The sequence below is a fragment of the Geospiza fortis genome, unplaced genomic scaffold, assembly GCF_000277835.1.
Source record: "Geospiza fortis unplaced genomic scaffold, GeoFor_1.0 scaffold383, whole genome shotgun sequence".
Lineage (NCBI taxonomy): Eukaryota > Metazoa > Chordata > Aves > Passeriformes > Thraupidae > Geospiza > Geospiza fortis.
Window position 1 is genome coordinate 1,294,526 of NW_005054484.1, and position 13,013 is coordinate 1,307,538.

The window sequence follows — 13,013 nt, forward strand, 5'->3', positions numbered from 1 at the left end:
TCTGAATTAATTTGACATTAATGCACTACTACTCATTGCACATTCTTAGATTGAGTCATGGCTGCTTAATGTGTGCAGATGTCAATGCTGCAATGTGCTCAGCACAGACAGAGTGCCTTGCACAGCACTCACGGGTTCACATTAGCCGAGTTTAGTCCACGAGGGGGAGCATGAAAGCAGGAACCACAGGAGAATGGATCCTGAGTTCCACTTGACAGCAAAGTTCACATCCTTGATACCACCTTGGAGCAGATTTACTGAGTCTGGTTGAGAAGAAAAAATGCTGATGGATGGAGACTGTGTTTTTGTTTTTCTGGATATTTGTTTTCAAACTCTCCTTCCTCTCAAAAAAAATCTTTAAATCTCATGAAGTTTCTCAAATCTTTCAAACACTTGTTTCCTTGATTCTCAAGGTCTCATCAAAACGCAGCACATCGAGCTCTTAGGCCACATGTTCTAGCCAAGACTTACAAATTTTAGCAAAGATCTATTGAAAAGTCTTTTCTTCACTCATTTGGGAGTTTGCTCATGACTGTCAAGCATGTGTTTGTGTGAACAGAGTGAACAGAGCTACCAAACACCAGCTGCCACAAGCATTAACCCCATACAAAGTGTCAGAGCTTTCCATCCCTGGGCTGCCAGCAGCACCCCCAGCCTTCCCAGAGCCCTGAACCCACAGCTCCTGCAGGGCTCCAAGCTGCCCCACAGCTGCTCCCCACCACCTCAGTATTATTTCATGGCTCATATTTAAATTATTCTACATTATTCTAAATTATTCTAAATTATTTCTATTATGCCGACTGCAGATAAAAAGTAGCATGAACAGTTTTCTTTGTAACTACATAAAATGAGCCAGTTTATAATCATACATAATATTTTAGCTCATTAGGTGTGATAATTTATGTGAATTGAACTGTGCAGGGTCAGGACTTGGGCTTGATGATCCTGATAGGTCCCTTCCAATCAGCATATTCTGTGATTCTGTCAAAGGTTAATGATTTGGAGCTGCTGTAGTAAATGTTATACAATTTGGAGAGGCAAAAATAACAGCTGGATACTCAAAAACTGCAATGTGAAATTCTACATTAGATTCAATAAAAATACTTGCACCCCATAAAATTTTTACATTGCTTTAGTTTTAACTTCCTAACTTAACTCACACTGAAACTTACTCTCCAGTGTTTTAGAGGTCCTAGGCATAACAAATTATCACTATACAAAACTTATTTGTAATAATAAAGTTTATTAAAATGCTTTGTTTTATTAAATAAAACAGAGCCTGCAGTATTTCAGATGATTATGCCCAGAAAGGGGTCTTTTCAATGTTCTATAATCCATACATTTGAACTCATGGAACATCATAAACATATGCACATTTACTTTCAAACAAATTCAATATGAATACTGTATCTATAGTGCTTCACATTATACACCACTGATCTACCATCACAGAGGAGATCAAAATTTGAGATCAAGTCACACAACACTGAAGAACACAAGAGAGCTCTTCAATACTGGAGTTGTTTTAATCTGAAAGGGAGGAAAAAAAGGAAAAAGGTCACACTAAACAGTCACACACCACATCTGGAACATTTCATTACTCGAGCAGTTTCTTAAACCTTAGTTGCAGAGAGAGAGATCTGAGTTGTATCAGATAAAACATTTGGCACCATGAAGCATTGGTGCCACACAACAGATCTCTCTGAATGGAATCTTAGCAGACAATGTTTATTCCAATGTTCCCAACTCAAGAGAAGTAGATAAATTAAAATATTAATTTCCACCTGCACTAGTTCAATTTTAAATTCCAATTCAAAAATATCAATCATCTTTAATTATAATGTCCATTAGCTGTGCTAGGCCTGTGTGTTTAGTTGTCTTTACCTTAAGAGGCTTCTATCCTAAAATTAATTACCCTATAGATTAAAATGGCTAATATTTGTACTCTTTCCTCACCAAAGTGAGCAAGATTTTATCTTCATAAAGAAACTGGCTTATTCACATTTGCTGCAAATACGTTCACTAGAATGACAACTCATAAATTCATGTTTTAGTTATTCACTGTAAAATTTGCAAGTGTTTGAGTAACCTTTCTGCTTACCTTCTAAGAAGTTCTTTAGGTGACAAGCCTGTGGTATCCATATCACTAAGGCTGTCACTGCTATCTGTAGTGTCTGAGCTGCTGTCTTTTTCTGATTTTTTATTCTTGTGTTTTCCTTTGTTTTTCTGCTTCTTATGCTTCTTTTTCTGTAAAAAGAACAGAAATAATCCTTTATCTCCTTGTGAAAGTCTTGGATTTTTCTGAATGTTAACAAAATAAAAAAGTGAATTTCAGTATGGGCTCAAAGCTTAACTGAAACAGAACACCTATCTAAGCTTAAAAAAAATTATAAACCAAAATCCATTTAATCCAAGCACTCAACTCTCCCTAAAGCAGATGTTTCATTACAGTTATTTGAATATAAGGCATGAATGCAATTCCCAGAATGTGTCTGACATCTTCCACACAGAACATGAAACCACCCATAATATTGTACCTGTAGTCACATGTGTGCATAGGGGAAAAGCAGCATCATAGCAGGATAATTTTCTGGTTTCAAAACACCAACAAAATTCTGTTGCTTAAATTCTTGTCCCCAGTATATATTTTTTCAACAACCAAGCATAAATAATAAAGCATTTTGAAAGGCAGATCAAAGCATCAATAAATCAAAAATCAGTATTTAAATTGATTACCTTTTCCTTTTTTCGTTTACGTTCTTTCTTAGTCTTGTGCCTCTCTCTGATTTTCCTATGCTTTTCTTTCCTACTAGGCCCAGGAAAAGTTGCTGGCACCTCTGTTTGTTGTTGCCAAGTAGTGCCTAAAGTACAAAGCAAATGTATAAAGAATAAAAATAAAAAACCAACAAAAATAGGGTAATTTGGTTATTACATTCTGTATTACTTGTAACTAATATGACAGTTAAACAAACAAAACCCCTAACTTTAAAAAGGAAATTACATGTCTAAAACTCCTACCTGCAACATCCCTATTGTAATTAAATGCCTTTGCAATCTGTTAGAACATGAAATTGCAAGGCTGTCCTGTATTTTCACATCCATTTTTTATCATTACCTCTATAGTTAAAATAAACCTGGCACCCAGGCAAAGAGGTTCCTGTTGGTGGGTCATAGCACGGCAACAAAACATTTGGTGATGCCTGTTTATATAACACACATTTAAGAGACAGATGTCCTATTCACAAATGCTTTTTTAAAGAGAGATATGTTTTTTATATGCAATTTCAATATTTACACTTTAGATGCTTACAAAACCTACCAGGTGAAAAAGCTGGTGGCAACTTTGGTCCAAATTCCTCTGCTGCATCCAGCTCCTGCTTTGAAGTAGGCAATGAAGGAATGCCAGAATCAGTTGTAGCAGTCACACTCTCTATGAAAAAAAACAAAACTTGCTATATAAATATTTTTTCCAGTAAGTATTGAAGAAAATTCCAGGAGGCTTTCTAAAAACCTTTAAGAAAGCAAACTGATCAGCATCCTCTATCTCTACGGACTGCTTTGGCCAACTGGGTAGCTGACATTCTGAAACAAATTTACCCTTTTAAACTACAAATTATTAATTAAATTGCTATTAGTGTATTTGTTTGCTTCCCTTTGGTAACAGTACTATTTTTCCATTACTCAGAATGAATAAAAAACTCCATGAGCTGTATAAGGTTAATAAACACTACAAGTTAAATGTTAATAGAACCAACTGTGACAGTAAGTGAACAAAGTATTTTCATTTGAAGTATGTTCTTACACTAGATGTTTTGTTCCCCCTCACTGTTTAACAGGCATATTCCATACAGCAGTTTGCTTGTACACTCCACACAAAAGGTGAATGGCAATGCTAATAGCACTGCAACATGCAAAGCCCTATTCAGTGCTGTATTGTTTGCATTTTCTGCACAACCAGCTCTGCCAGTCTCTGATGACCTGCACTGTCCTAACAGTCCAAGAATGTGTGATTCAAAAGTGGAACTTTTACAAGGAATTAATTTTATGTTGCATAAAAATGAACTTCCAGTAAGTACTACCTTGTAAATTAGAGGAAGAACTGTCTGCTACATCAGCTGGCTTGGTGGTTTCTGACTGTCTTTCTGAAGTAGTTGGTTGCTGTTCTTCATCACTCTCTTCTTCTTCAGAGGAAGATGATTTTTCATCTGAGGAGCTCACAAAGATGGCCTTAAATAAGTCCATGGGTGGTCGTTTGCTTTCTTCCTCCTGATCCTTATCTTCATCAGCTACCTGCTAAAGAGCATCACAACAAACTGTATTGAAGCACTAAAGAAACTAACAATCTCTCTCTGATAGGAATAACTTCAAGCATGCTGACAGGTATTTACAAAACATTTGGATGGCACAACAGCTGTGAAATAAACAGTCTTAGTCCCAAATAGTAAAGCTCTGAAACGCTGAGGAACTAAGCCAGTGTCCTATCAAGAGTAGTGCAGTTTGTGAAAATAGATCCCCAGATATTATAAATTCTAATTCATTAATTCAAACTTTAATTATATAATACTAAATTTAAGCAAAAGGAAAATATCACCTTTCTCCCCAAAATATGCACTCTGTTCTATGGAAAGGAGAAATAAATACATTCTGTGCCTGTGAGCAGAGTGGTGGCAAAGTTACTGAATTTAGTTCCCAGACTACTGGGCTACATTTTTCTTCTCTTAAGTCCTACTTCAAGAATAATCAGAAGTAAGGTGCAAACATCTTGCATCCCAGAATTATAACCTCAAAGTTCTTCAAAGAGCCATCTCATGCCTGTGCTCATCCTGAGTTGGGTCTTGTGCAAACTGATCTGTGCTCATATATTAACAATTCATATTAACGTATATAAACAATATTGACATATAAGATGGGTTATGAATTGCTTATATTTCTGGGTTTTCAAGGTTTACAGCTATTCCCTTTAAGTTCAAACCCTGTTGTAAACTCACCACAGAGGGAGGAGTTTCAGTTGTCCCAGTTCCACATTCTTCTTTGGCTGGCACTGGCGGCTGCTGCTGAGCATCAGCTTTTGATCTAGCAAGACTAATGAATTCACTGATGGAATCTTTCTTCTCCTTCTCTTTATCTGACACATCCCACCTTGAAGATTTCTTTGGTTCTAAAACATCCAAAATATTCAAATCACCTGCATGCCAAATTGTTCTGCATTTCATGGCCTACTTGATTTTAAATTACTCTGCTTCTTCAGTTTGACATTTTAAAAATATTTCTAATGAATACTTGACCTATAAATGTCTTTTAGGTAGAAGAAATTAGCTTTGTATCACTAACTTCAGTTTTTATGTCACTGAATTTTTATTTTCAATTCCTTTGTTTGGGTTTTTTAAATGAAAAAAAATCACATGGCTAGGTTCTCAATGAAAAAAATTACTTTTCTGTACTATTATCTCATGTATAGCTAAATTAATAAAGTAACAACAAACTTACTGTTGAGACTGTTAATCTCTTGGATCTTTTCATTTGTTGCTTGAGTTACAGATGTGGTGGGCTCAGGCACAGTTAAGAAATTAAAAACAGAATACTTGTCTCGTTTCACTTTTGGCAAACCCACTACAGAAGAACTAGAGGGAAATAAAATTGTTTGCTGATTATTGTATTGTATAAACACAAAAAAGTTCTCAAATTAGCTACAACAATCTGAACTCCTACAGTAGTCCTTGAAATGCATGCTATTTTATCAGAGGTTACTGTATTTTGTGACACAAATAAAAACTTTGGGCAGTCCTGTATCACCTTATGACACAAGAAAACATCAACCCAGATTTTTCACAAGCAAATGAAAACCTCAGAATTTATAAAAAGTTTTAAAAATATAAGTATCAATTATCTTACTCAGGATATGGATCACGAACATTAAATCTTTTACACAGCAGCTTATCAGGATGCCATTCAAAGTTGTCTCTTGTGAGTTTGCCAAACATCTTCATCTTCACAGCTGTTTCCTTATCATCAATATCATTCTGAAAAAGTCAGACATTTATAGCTGATAAATAATTTTTGTAAAGAGAGATATAAAATGTATTTTATATACAATTGCAATGTGCAGAATTTATACTCTTTAATTTACAGAATAAATTTAAATTAATTTAAAATTAATTTACAGAATTTATACTCAAAAATCTTACTGAAGTGTTGTAAGATTTATGAACAGGACAAATCCATCAATATTTAAATGCTGTTTAACAAAGATTACTCTGTATGCACCAAGTGTTTTCAAAAGCTGCTAAACAGAAGGGCAACAAAACAGTGACATATCTTCATGAGAGTTTAAAAGAAAAAGTCATCACTAAGGCAACAACTGCAGCTCCAATGTGTTAAAAGACAGCAAATACCTCTTGGTCTCGAGGAACTTCAACTTTGTCAACATCATCTTCATATTTGGCCCTGGTGAACCTGGATGAGAGTGTGGAATTTGAGGATCTGTAGAACATTGCTGCACGGAAGAACTCCTCCTGTTCTCTGCCTCGCTCCCACTCCGACATATTCTGGTCAAAAAACCGCTCCAATCTTTCTCCTGTAGGATGAGGAGAGAAATGCTTAGCAGAGATGGCAGCTTGCCTTGGGTCAACACTTTTCAAACAAAAAATAACATTCTTGCAAGTATTTAATGAATATTTATCCTAAGGGTAGTACTAACTCCAACTGTGTTAATCCCTGATAAATGGAGGTTGTTTTTCAAGACAGCAAGAATGACAGTATTTGCCAAATGCTAAATTGATATTTTAAGTAATTTTACTTGTAAAACTGATTCCTTACTCATTGCCCTTTAAAGAATGTTCAAAATACTTAACTGATGTAACAGATGATTAAAACAAAAAGTATAACCCAAAGCTTTATCAAATAAGTAAAACACAGAACAGAAGAATGTAAGCCTGGCTATGCTTTGGTAACTTGCTGTGTGGTCTGTGAAGTGGCCACTGATAAATACAGAGTTTGCACACAGGTTTACAGCAACAGGTTCAGTTTCACTCCCAGAAGGAAGAGGAAATAACACCAGCCAAGCAAATACACGTACAGTAAAACAGACCTTTAACCATTCCATTTATTTATACATTTCCATCATAATGACTAGGGAGGCACTTACAGTAATAACTGGGAATACTCAACTTTACCCAGGGAAAATCCCAGTCCTGAACTGAGATGTGGATTCAAAGCTCAAGTCGTCTGTCCCAATGCAGTAACCAGAAGAGGCTACTGACCACAAAATATTTATTTTACGCAATGAAAAGGACATTAAAAAAGACAAAAACCAAAAAAAATCCCAAATCACAACTAAAACAACAAACCCATGTTTTCCACCTGTCACCATATGCTTTCCTCTGTCAAATTTCCCTGGAGTCCATTTTCTTCTTCCCCAATAGCCCCTGTGTACTTCAAAATTTGGAAAAAACCCGATCCTTTTTTTTTAAGCTTATTTCAAGGCAATCTACAGTCATGGGTTGCTGATGAACTCCCTGGATCAAGGATCAATTTCAGCTTTTCATGCCTTACAGAAAAATCACAGAACTGGAGAACTCACCACAAGGCATTGTGAGTACCTAGTTTAATCTAATATACACCCCAGTGTCATTTAATATCAAAAACCTAAACAAAATGGAAGGAGACTGAAACAGCATGAAAAGAGATGATGAAGGAGGCAGGATGTTTTCTGGTTTTGAGTAAGAGCTCTGCATGGATCCTGTGTTTTTGCAGTCATAAATTTTTCTGAGAAGAACATAAGTGACAGCAGAAGTTTGAGTATCTGCAGGACATACAATAGAAGCTTTGACAAGTGTGAAATACTTCATTCACTTTAGGGTTCTTATCCTCCCCTGGTGCAGAGGGAATGGGGTTTCTTTTGATTCTACTGTTACCCAGTCCTCTTTCTGCCTTTATATGATCTGTCAGTTTAACTCCTCAAAGAGGAACAAACTAAATTAAAAGCCTTGTTCCACTGACCAAAGCTGAAGTGTACCTTGGCAAATGAAATAAGGGAAATCCAGGAAATGAAGTAGAACTGAACTTCTGCTACAGCACAGAAGTATGAAATGTAATGCCTAAAATCAAGACTTGCTGACAACTGAATAACTGAGCAGTTCTCTTGAAATCAACATGACTAAGTATCAGTAAAGATTTCTGTAAACATTCGTCCTGAAAAGAAGTAAAAGGAGAAATGCTGTGAAATTCAGGAAGAGAACTCATAGTCAATATAAAATGCATTGGGAAAAAAAAAGGGGGGGGGAAGGAAAAAATAAATCCAGAAATATTTTACCTTTTTCTCCTTGTTTAAGACTTTTCACAAAATTTTCGTATCTTTTTTGTTTTTCTGGATTTTTTGCAAATGGTTTGAAGTCACTAGAACCAGCATTTGCTAACTGTCCCCCCAGCAGCGTCTGCCATTTGTGAGCAGCATCTTCTGGGGAGGCCAACTGGAATCTGCTACTTGGTGACTGCTGAGGCACTGGTTTTGCTTTCACTTGTTGTTCAGATGCTTCTTTCACTTGTTTGAGTCTTTCTCTATCTTTCTCAGACAGATATTCCAAAACAGAAGGAGATGGACCTAAGGCAGAAAAAAGCAGTAAAGAGAAATCAGTTAAGATAAATGAAAAATTACTATAATTATTTCTTCCACTTTAGTAGAAGAAAAATCCCTACCACATGTGTATAAATTCAGATAAATTCTGCTCTTAAGCAGAAATTAACAATAAAATGGCATACATGGCAAATAAAAATTTGGCCACAATTACATCTTTTACGCTATTTACATACAACTTGATAAAATTTACTATTGTAGATACAAATGTGAGCCACAGTCACAAACTATCTTGTCAGTATATCTGAATGTATTTCAGTAAAACATTTTACAGAAAAAATTATCACAGCCTATTATATTCATAAAAGGCCACGACCCTCTCAAAAAAACACAATCCAACACATACTTTTTGTCTTTAAAATATTTAAGTAAATTAATATACAGACAGTTATGTCAACAATGCACCTGCTGAGATGAAACTGAACAATGAAATGGAACTAGCTATGGTACCTAGATTTGATATATTTATGTTAGAAAATAAACACTCAAGGTCAGAGTAAATCCTTACTGTTCTGTAACTAAACACACAAACATGCTTGAAACACAAGCAAAGACATGGTCAGGTATGTTCCCACCTTTCAGCTCAGTCTCCCCCAGCTGTTCCCTCCTCTGAGCTGCATTCAAAGCATGCCTGCTGTGGTGGGCTGGGTCACTCTGCAGTTTCCCAGCTGACTCCTCCAATGCCTTCTGCAGGTGGCAGCTTTCATTCCCAGCTGGTAGCACAGGTCGGAAGTGATGGACTGGTCTGTAATTTCGTGGCAGGCTGGGGGGGGGATAAATCTGGGGGGAAAGGGGCAACAAAACAAAACCCACTGAGAGAGAGAGACAACTTTGTATGCAACACTTATAAATATGTTCCAGAAAAAGTCAGCTCAACCTAAGAACTCCTCAATTTACATCTTAGCAGTAGAAACAGATAGTACAAGCTACCAATTCTTATAGACCAGTAAGTGGCACTGTAATACAAACTCTGGGAACAAACATATTGGCAATATATTTACAGCTATGAAAAAATATGAAAACGTGCACATTAAGTGACAGAAAAATTAACAAGAGTCTTAGGATGCACTGCTTTTATTTGAGAAAATACCTTTTAATATTGCTTACTGTTTTTTTAAACTGAAGTCAAATGATTTAATCAACTAGACTACTGAGTACTCCCATGCTTACTACATTTTAACATCTTTCAAAGTGCTTTTCCCCACCTTTGTCATTCAAGCTGTTACTTAAAGGGTTATCTCTGTGCTCCCTATAGGATGGGATTTTATATACCACACATATATTCTTCCTCAGAAAGAGGACCCTGCCATACAATTGTTTGTCATTCTAATTAATGCAAATATATTACATGAATTATGAAAACCTGAAAACAGGACTAAGAAATTAAATTGTCACCAAAATAGCAAAGTGGACAAAGCATGAGACCTGCTTTTTACAGAAAACTGAATGTTACATATGAAAGATCTAGAACCAAAATATGTCCATTTTTTATTATTTTTTAAGTTAAATTAAACCATTCCTCCAACTTTATGGAAAGTAACAGTGAATAGTGTGGAAGGTATTTGTTCAAAGCCAGTACTCAGGCAAAGTTTAAATACCTTCAGGAGTCTGATAAATTTTAGGTTTCTATTGAACAGCCTCCAGTGCTACAATTTTGTTCCTTCAGCAATTTTTACGGCTGACCAAAACATTTATTTCTCAGAACACAAAAACACCAAGAAGCAGCAGATCATGTACAGTTCACATGATGAATGCTGTTCTTCTTAATACATAAAATATCACTATCTGCTTACCTTGACTGGAGCTGATGGTTTTGATGCCAAGGAAAAGCCAGCCAGGACTTTGCCTATATACTTAAAATCTCTTTCAGACCCTACAAAATTATTAGAGAGTTGGTCAATATTTAAAACATGCGTGTTAGGCAATTTTTTTCTGAATATTTTCCATATGTCACTGTCTATTATGAGTCATAATTGTAGTTGGTCTTCACCTTTCATTTAAAATTAAGGGCTCTGATTCTGGATTAGTATTACACAACTAAAAACTGCTCCCAGGGTGACTGCTGAAGGCTGAACATGGCTTACAGTGAAGCAGCAGTATCCACACTGTGCACAACCAACACCATCAGTGCCATTAATGTGTACAACCAACATGAACAGCTGCACCAGAATTACACCAGTATTTCATGCACTTACACAGTGCAGTAAAAATAAAATGGCACCAAGATACAATTTACAAAAATTATCTGAAAATACCGAAGTTCATCTAAAAAAATAAATTCTTTTTAAGTGCTGGGCCATATTTTGTAACTGTGATTCACAATCACTTGTTTTCTTCAGTGAAACTGAGCACTGTATCTCACAAAGCAGAACATGTTGTCCTTTTGAAAATATGCTTTGAAGATTTAATCTACACTGGGATTAGTGGAGGACTTTGGAAATTATTTCTGTAATTGAACACTTCAATATAGAAGGAGGACTAGCTGAATTTTCAGATATCAAGGCTGAAAATTACAATATATGGCAAATACAGACTACATTTCTTATTTTTTTCCCCCATATTACACTCACTCTTTAAAGAGAACCACAGTTCTTACTGTTTTTGGATTTATACTGTTTTGGTGCTGTCCAGCCATACAAGCCATCCCCAGGCTCCTCATCCTTTAGAACTGTATCATATTTTGACAGGGTGTCAGTTGCATAAATATCATCATCTTCTTCCTCTAGAGCTCCTACACCAAAAGCCTAAAATACATATTTTAAATGAGAACTCAAAAGTGGAAAAACTTTGAAGTCACATATCAGAACACATCCACAATGATATCTATTCATCTATAAAAAGTCTACAGTAAAAATATAGATACAGTGGGAAAAATGTACAGTTACACCACAGAAGCTGAGGTGGAAAAACACCCCACACCTCAGAGAGCACAAAAGCAACAAAAGCAAACACATTCCACTCCCTTGGCAGGCAGAAACACCAAGTTTGGTGTGTACCAGACAAGGACAGCAGACAAAATAACACATATAATCTGACTAAGAGCGGGTTATGTTTTCAAAAGGAAAAAAATGTCAGTTAACAGGGAAATTAAACAAGTAGAATTCCCAGAAAATATAAACTGACAGTGCTTCTAGGTAAGAACTACAAACACCTGGGAGCAACACAAAACCTCTATAGCTGACAGATACAGCATTACTGAAAGTACAATAGACAAAAAACATAAACTAAAACCATACTGGATATTCACTTTATCTAACCAAAGTAACACAGAACATTTTTCCATCCAGCTACTCAGAGTCAGGTAGTTTTATAGTTGTCTTTTACAGTTTCAGTAAGTGAAGGCATTTCAGAGTTCTAAGGATTTTTCCACATCTTCAAAATAAGTTAAAAAAAAAATCGATTCTCAAACCACACTTAGCATTTCTTACAATATTACAATGACTATGAGCTTTTAACTTAAAACAAAATTTACGTGGCTTTTACTACACTAATGATAAAATGCATTAAAATGTCCTTACCTGACCTGTAATACCTAGTTTTCTTCCTTTGCTGTGTCTCAGATCACCAAGTAAATTGCTTGTTTCTTCAGAACCACCTGAGAAAAGATTCAGGTGTTCTCTTCCAGATGCACCAAACAAGGCTTGAGAAGGGTCCAATCCCTTATAGCCAAGTCCATGGACATTCTCTTTTGGAGTCAAGTCTACAGGCATTACATCCTTCGGTGCAAAGGTCACATTTTCTGGCTGGTATTCATCCTCTTCATCCTTGTACAAAACAAAAGTTTATGAGAGCAAATATGACTAAAAGTTCTGTATGTTGAGCTTTTACAACATTCAGTTAATATGAGGCTGGGCAAGTTTGCATTCCCTGAATTGTGTATGAACCATACCTTCTTACGTAGCAAAAGAAATTTAGATATTAACACCTTTCTTCACATTAAGCATAGAAAGTATTTATAAACACTTTTAAGAAGATTTGAAACTGCATTTTAAAATACTGTTTGAGGACATTAAAGAAGTTGTTGTGGTTTTTTAATCTGTTATCACACATTCTTACAAAAGCCAACAGACCACTTTCCCTGTTCAATACCTCAGAACCCTCAGACAGTCCAGGTGGTAATGCACAACCATAAATCTTCACTGTAGGATCTGTAAGAGACATCATAACATCAAATTACATTCATAAAAATAAAAAGAGGGTTTAAAATCAACTTTCTCATCAGTATATGAATGTTAACTTTCTACTACCAAGAAAGTTAATTAGCTCAGGAAGTTCCCTGAACCTACCAGGTTTCTGTCTGCGTGGCTTTCTTTTGACTCGTGGGCCAATTCCTTGTCCTTCTTTCCAGCCCATTTTTCGTAACAGTTCAACCCCAACTGTT

At 35.9% G+C, this 13,013-nt stretch overlaps 1 protein-coding gene across 2 annotated transcripts; it reads right to left on the reverse strand.

Moving 5' to 3' along the window:
* Window positions 1-1,223: 1,223 nt before the first annotated feature.
* On the reverse strand, window positions 1,224-13,007 carry GPATCH1 (G-patch domain containing 1). Of its 2 annotated transcripts, none has more exons than XM_031063184.1 (16): window positions 12,919-13,007; window positions 12,722-12,780; window positions 12,151-12,396; window positions 11,229-11,376; window positions 10,426-10,505; window positions 9,208-9,412; window positions 8,312-8,599; window positions 6,393-6,574; window positions 5,893-6,020; window positions 5,488-5,621; window positions 4,989-5,158; window positions 4,080-4,290; window positions 3,320-3,430; window positions 2,737-2,861; window positions 2,102-2,247; window positions 1,224-1,530 (listed from the first exon to the last, which is right to left on the reverse strand). In XM_031063184.1, exons 1-16 carry the CDS (start codon window positions 12,983-12,985, stop codon window positions 1,509-1,511), a joined length of 2,322 nt encoding a protein of 773 aa, XP_030919044.1. In that variant the 5' UTR covers window positions 12,986-13,007; the 3' UTR covers window positions 1,224-1,508. The 2 variants fall into 2 exon arrangements, with proteins under 2 accessions (XP_030919044.1, XP_005428532.2); XM_005428475.3 differs by having other exon boundaries at window positions 4,080-4,293.
* Between the last annotated feature and the right edge of the window lie 6 nt (window positions 13,008-13,013).

Coding starts and splice junctions, on each gene's coding strand:
- GPATCH1 (XM_005428475.3), bottom strand. CDS start 12,985: ATGGGCTGGAAAGAAGGACAAGGAATTGGCCCACGAGTCAAAAGAAAG. Junction 9,413..10,425: donor AACCATCAGCTCCAGTCAAG/GTAAGCAGATAG, acceptor CTTTCCCCCCAG/ATTTATCCCCCCCCCAGCCT. Junction 2,248..2,736: donor GTAAACGAAAAAAGGAAAAG/GTAATCAATTTA, acceptor TTCTTTTTACAG/AAAAAGAAGCATAAGAAGCA.